The sequence below is a fragment of the Nerophis ophidion genome, linkage group LG16 (genome assembly GCF_033978795.1).
Source record: "Nerophis ophidion isolate RoL-2023_Sa linkage group LG16, RoL_Noph_v1.0, whole genome shotgun sequence".
Taxonomy (NCBI): Eukaryota; Metazoa; Chordata; class Actinopteri; order Syngnathiformes; family Syngnathidae; genus Nerophis; species Nerophis ophidion.
In genome coordinates, this window is record NC_084626.1 from 44,918,614 (window position 1) to 44,925,427 (window position 6,814).

General features: G+C 34.9%; 1 protein-coding gene across 4 annotated transcripts in view; it reads left to right on the forward strand.

Annotated features, from left to right (window-relative positions):
- The window catches only part of tacc1 (transforming, acidic coiled-coil containing protein 1), an 84,963-nt gene extending 81,065 nt beyond the window's left edge, over window positions 1–3,898 (forward strand). For all 4 annotated transcript variants that reach the window (XM_061875291.1, XM_061875290.1, XM_061875289.1 and 1 more), the window contains 2 exons: window positions 250–370; window positions 638–3,898. In XM_061875291.1, the coding sequence (XP_061731275.1) occupies window positions 250–370; window positions 638–703 (187 nt within the window). In that variant the 3' untranslated portion in view covers window positions 704–3,898. The remainder of the gene's footprint in view (window positions 1–249; window positions 371–637) is intronic.
- The last annotated feature ends 2,916 nt before the right edge of the window (window positions 3,899–6,814 follow it).

A 6,814-nucleotide genomic window follows, 5' to 3' on the forward strand; every position in this document is an offset into this window, starting at 1 on the left:
CTTCAGTCTGGTGTGTCAAATACAGGAAATCATTCTTTACTCTTTGGTGCTCCCCCATACAGTTCTTCCCGCTCATACTGTGTTGCGTTTAGAATGTGAGTGTTGTAATCATGTCCCAAAAAGATATCGTTTAATTCATGATTTTTCCCAGAGCTACTCTAGCATTAGCATAGGTCCTATTCTTGAATGTCGTATTTGTCTCGTATTTTAGTTCCTCAGTACAAACTGACAGTTGTGTGTATGCGACAGGGCCAACGAGGAGATAGCGCAGGTACGATCCAAGGCCAACTCGGAGGGCGTGGCGCTGAATGCCAGCCTGAGGATGGAGCAGATGAAGGTGGACTCGCTGGAAAGAGCCGTCGTTCAGAAAGTACGATTTTACAATCGCAAAATGCTCCTCACAGTTAGAAGTACTATGCGGTTGGAATTTTTGTTGTGACCTCTGAGAGGCTGAGTTAGGTTCATCAAGATTCTCCATAGTTGTTTGTTTATGTGTGTCAACCGGGATAGGCTCAAGCTCACACACAAAAAAATGGATGGCGTGCTCATTCAACACTAGGGGGCAGTGTTGGATTTACTAAAGAAACCAGAGTTGGCCTGTCAATCAACAACATGCTTGTCTCTTGTCTCCAAACAGAATCAGGAGATTGAGGAACTCACGAAAATCTGCGACGAGCTCATCGCCAAACTTGGAACGGAATAAAATCACGTGGCATCACTTTTCAAAGACGGGCAGAAAACAACTGGCTCATGGTTGAGTGTGTGTGAGCATCAAATTCCAACACCTGCCTCCTTACAAAATATGGATTCAGACCAGAACTCAACAGGACTCTTTGGCATTTACAGGTCATGTACAAATAGACGAAAAAAAGACTTATTTCAGTCATTTTAGTATAAAAGTGAAATGCACACAGACTAATGCAGGGGTGTCCAAAATTTTTCCACTGAGGGCCGTACATGGAAAAATTAAAGCATGCGGGGGCCATTTTAATATTTTTCATATTCACAGAATATATGTATTTTTAAAATGTATTTTACCTTTAGGGGTCCCGGGGAACATGAAGGATCTCAGTTAATAAAATGTTGAAAATAAGTCAATTTTGTATTATTATTTTGTATATAACGCTTACCGTAAATATCTATATCTGTCAGGACTTGGACTACTTCAATGTTTATTTATATAGCCCCAAATCACAAATGTCTCAAAGGACTGCACAAATCATTACGACTACGACATCCTCGGAAGAACCCACAAAAACCCATTGATGACTTGGACTGTGGGATTTTTTGTTTTTCCAACGCAAAGGATAGTTGGCACGAGCGAGACGTGAATGTGAGTACATATTTATTTTTACACACTATAACTAACAGAAAAAGGCAAACAAAGGGCGCTCACAAGGAAGTACAAACACTGGGCTACTGAAAACAAAACTAGCACAATGGCATGATTATAGAGAAAAACTAAACTAAACAACTGTGACATAATGAAACCAAAAACTTACTTGACACGAGTAGGAGGGAAACAGCATGGCTAGGCATGAATGGAGTCGTGTAATAAAGTCGCCAGGATGACTTCCTGGCAACTTCGGGTTTAAATAATAGCTAAGATAATTACAAACAAAGGGCGCTCACAAGGAAGTACAAACACTTGGCTACTGAAAACAAAACTAGCACAATGGCATGATTATAGAGAAAAACAAAACCAAACAACTGTGACATAACGAAACCAAAAACTTACTTGACACGAGTAGGAGGGAAACAGCATGGCTAGGCATTAATGGAGTCGTGTAATAAAGTCGCCAGGACGACTTCCTGGCAACTTCGGGTTTAAATAATAGCTAAGATAATTACAAACAAAGGGCGCTCGCAAGGAAGTACAAACACTTGGCTACTGAAAACAAAACTAGCACAATGGCATGATTATAGAGAAAAACAAAACCAAACAACTGTGACATAACGAAACCAAAAACTTACTTGACACGAGCAGGAGGGAAACAGCATGGCTAGGCATGAATGGAGTCGTGTAATAAAGTCGCCAGGATGACTTCCTGGCAACTTCGGGTTTAAATAATAGCTAAGATAATTACAAACAAAGGGCGCTCACAAGGAAGTACAAACACTTGGCTACTGAAAACAAAACTAGCACAATGGCATGATTATAGACAAAAACAAAACTAAACAACTGCGACATAACGAAACCTAAAACTTACTTGACACGAGCAGGAGGGAAACAGCATGGCTAGGCATGAATGGAGTTGTGTAATAAAGTCGCCAGGAGGACTTCCTGGCAACTTCGGGTTTAAATAATAGCTAAGATGATTACAAACAGGTGTGAGACATGAAGACAAGGTGGAAACTAATGAGTTGGCATGGCAACAAAGAAAGCAAGGAAGTGCAGGAACAGGAACTGAGTGCCCAAAAAATAAAACAAAACATGAGAAAAACAGAACATGATCCCATGGGTGTGACAATATCATCTTTGAAAAAAAAACAAATTATTTTTTTTAATAGTAAAACTGGAATTTGCAGTATTTATTAATTAGAGCCCTAAAAGATCAATAATGCAGGACACCATTGATTTGAATTATTTTATATTTTTGAGTAATCACAGTGAAAAGATAAATAAAATACCACTAAGTATGTTTGGAATCCAAAAGGTGCCCCACTCAGAAAGTGATACAATTTTAATAGTTTTTTTTTTAAACTTTTAACACTTAAGTTACGAGATCAACTTCAGATATATCTGTCAATTTTTACGTTTAAACTGTTATTTTGTTTGTTTTCGGGTTTAAATAATAGCTAAGATAATTACAAACAGGTGTGAGACATGAAGACAAGGTGGAAACTAATGAGTTGGCATGGCAACAAAGGAAACAAAGAAGTGCAGGAACGGGGACTGAGTGTCCAAAAAATAAAACAAAACATGACAAAAACAGAACATGATCCCATAGCCGTGACAATATCAACTTAAAAAAAAAACACATTTGTTTTTTTAATAGTAAAACTGGAATTTGCAGTATTTAGTAATTAGAGCCCTAAAAGGACACCATTGATTTTAATTATTTTATATTTTTGAGTAATCCCAGTGAAAAGATAAATAAAATACCACTAAGTATGTTCGGAATCCAAAAGGTGCCCCACTCAGAAAGTGATACAATTTTAATAGTTTTTTTTATTTTTTACTTTTAACACTTAAGTTACAAGATCAACTTCAGATATATCTGTCAATTTTTACGTTTAAACTGTTATTTTGTTTGTTTTATGCTCTTTTGTCAAAGAAAACTTTATTTTTATATTGAAACTTCACAATACATGCAATATTTACCACATAAAACATTTTAAAGTGAAATATTACTAATTGGAGCTTTGAAAATAATTCATTATAACATGGATTTTTTTGTCATTATTTTTTATTTTTTTGCCATTGTTCAAAAAAAAAAAAAAAAAGACAAAAAAATTCATGTTAAAAGAACATAAAAAATAAAAAAGAACATTAAAAATATTGGAATGAGGTGAAATCTATCGAGAAAAAGTTGCAATGTTGACACAAAGTTGCCATGCGGGCTGTTTTTTTTTTCTTTTGTCTTTCATTATTTTTTATTTTTTTTGCCATTGTTCAAAAAAAAATAATGAAAGACAAAAGGAAAAAAAAACAGCCTGCATGGCTGTTTTGTGTCAACATTGCAACTTTTTCTCATTAGATTTCACCTCATTCCAATATTTTTAATATTCTTTTTTATGTTTGCAATAGCATTTCCAGAATGGTAAACAATTAGCTGCGGGCCGCACTTTGGACACCCCTGCTCTATATAATGCTGTAAAAAAACTAAAACAAATAATAAAATGGTTATGTATGACGTTATTATAAGTTATATTAAATGATGCATAATTGAGGTTACGACATCTCCAAATGTTCTCTTTGCATTCATGATGTTTGAGCTCATTTTCCATTCAGCGCAGAACCTGGAAATCATTATTTTATTGGTTGATATCAGAATCGGTATTTAAGAGTTGGACAATATCGGAATACCAGATATCGGCAAAAAAGCCATTATCGGACATCTGTAGTTTTAAAACAAAGACTCCACTGCTGGTTCATTTTTAGTTCTTCTGCCATTTTCGGACCCCGCGTTTAATTGGACACTTATGATTTGTTACAGAATGAAAGGGATCATGATTTAAAGCAAGGGTCACCAACGTGGTGCCCGCGGGCACCAGATGAGTCGCCCGCTGGCCTGTTCTAAAAATAGCTCAAATAGCAGCACTTACCAGTGAGCTGCCTCTATTTTTTAAATTGTATTTATTTACTAGCAAGCTGGTCTCGCTTTGCTCGACATTTTTAATTCTAAGAGAGACAAAACTCAAATAGAATTTGAAAATCCAAGAAAATATTTTAAAGACTTGGTCTTCACTTGTTTAAATACATTTATTTTTATTTTTTTTACTTTGCTTCTTATAACTTTCAGAAAGAGAATTTTAGAGAAAAAATACAACCTTAAAAAGGATTTTAGGATTTTTAAACACATATACCTTTTTACCTTTTAAATTCCTTCCTCTTCTTTCCTGACAATTTAAATCAATGTTCAAGTAAATTTATTTATTTTTTATTGTAAAGAATAATAAATACATTTTAATTTAATTCTTCATTTTAGCTTCTTTTTTTTCGACGAAGAATATTTGTGAAATATTTCTTCAAACTTATTATGATTAAAATTCAAAAAAATTATTCTGGCAAATCTAGAAAATCTGTAGAATTAAATTTAAATCTTATTTCAAAGTCTTTTAAATGTATTTTAAAAATGTTGTTCTGGAAAATCTAGAAGAAATAATGATTTGTCTTTGTTAGAAATATAGCTTGGTCCAATTTGTTATATATTCTAACAAAGTGCAGATTGGATTTTAACCTATTTAAATCATGTCATCAAAATTCTAAAAATAATCTTAATCACCTTAAATTCTATTTAAACATTTTTCTAAAAGATTCGAATTAGCTAGTTTTTCTCTTCTTTTTTTGGGGTTGAATTTTGAATATTAAAGAGTCAAAATTGAAGATGAACTATGCTTCAAAATTATATTTTCATTTTTTCCGTGTTTTCTCGTCTTTTAAACCGTTCAATTAAGTGTTTTTTTCATCATTTATTCTATACAAAAACTTTCTGTAAAAGGAAAAAATACGACGGAATGACAGACAGAAATACCCATTTTTTATAGATATAGATTTTTTCATTAAAGGTAAATTGAGCAAATTGGCTATTTCTGGCAATTTATTTAAGTGTGTATCAATCTGGTAGCCCTTCGCATTAATCAGTACCCAAGAAGTAGCTCTTGGTTTCAAAAAGGTTGGTGACCTCTGATTTAAAGGGAGTACACCATGATTTAAAGGGAGTACACCATGATTTAAAGGGAGTACACCATGCTTTAAAGGGAGTACATCATGATTTAAAGGGAGTACACCATTGTTTCAAGGGAGTACACCATGATTTAAAGGGAGTACACCATGATTTAAAGGAAGTACACCATGATTTAAAGGGAGTACACCATGATCTAAAGGGAGTACACCATGATTTAAAGGGAGTACACCATGCTTTCAAGGGAGTACACCATGATTTAAAGGGAGTACACCATGCTTTCAAGGGAGTACACCATGATTTAAAGGGAGTACACCATGATTTAAAGGGAGTACAGCATGATTTAAAGGGAGTACAGCATGATTTAAAGGGAGTACAGCATGATTTAAAGGGAGTACACCATTGTTTCAAGGGAGTACACCATGATTTAAAGGTAGTACACCATGATTTAAAGGGAGAACACCATGCTTTCAAGGGAGCACTCACAGTACATGTTGAGTACCTCCCCCAGAAAACTGCTCGTGTGACAGTGATGCTGTGTTGTAAATAAGTCGTATCTTCCATCCGTGAGTCCCAATCAACCGTGCCTTTGTCCATTTTGTACAACCAGTCAAAGTTGCGTACTCGATCCTCCAAAGTGTTCCACCCCCGTGACGTGAGAGTACCTTTTGACGACTCTGCAGTCAGAACGTGTTCTAGCCTTGACGGAATTCTCAGGTTGGATTCCTCCGGAGGGAACATCTGCGACTAACGTGATGGAACACTCGGCTCCTCCGTGGAAGCACAATTATTGCCAAGATCACGTCATCACAGATCCTGTTGCTGTGGTATTTTTTTTGCATTTAAAGAAGTGTGTGTATATTTATATTCTGTGAAAATACACCTATGCTGTATTTTGCTCATCATGTAAGTATAAATGGGAATACTGCTATGCTCACTTTGGATGTTGACGGCTATATTTTGTGCATTCCTGAATAAAGTCTTCATGTTTGGTTGTGTAAAGATGTTTGTTTTTACTTCCCAGAGAACTTGGCAGTTTTCAGTTGACTGAATATGTACGGAAGGGATATTTAAGGTATTTTCAAGATTGTAAGCCGCACCCACTAAATTCTAGAAGGAAAAACATGATTTATTTTCATATTTTAGCCGCACTGGACTAGAAGTGGCATATATATATATATATATATATACATATATATATATATATATGTATATGTATGTTGTGAAATTAGATATTTACATATATATATATATATATATATATATATATATAGTTCAGTTCCTGCACTTCCTTGTTTGTTTTGTTACCATAGCAGCTTATTAGTTTCACCTGTCATGTCACGCACCTGTTCAATCACTGGTATTATTTTTAAACCTGTAGTTGCCAAGTGTTCAGCCTGGCGACTTTACATATACCTCAACACCAATTATGCCAAGCCATGCTGTTTTCTCATTCCCTTGTCTCA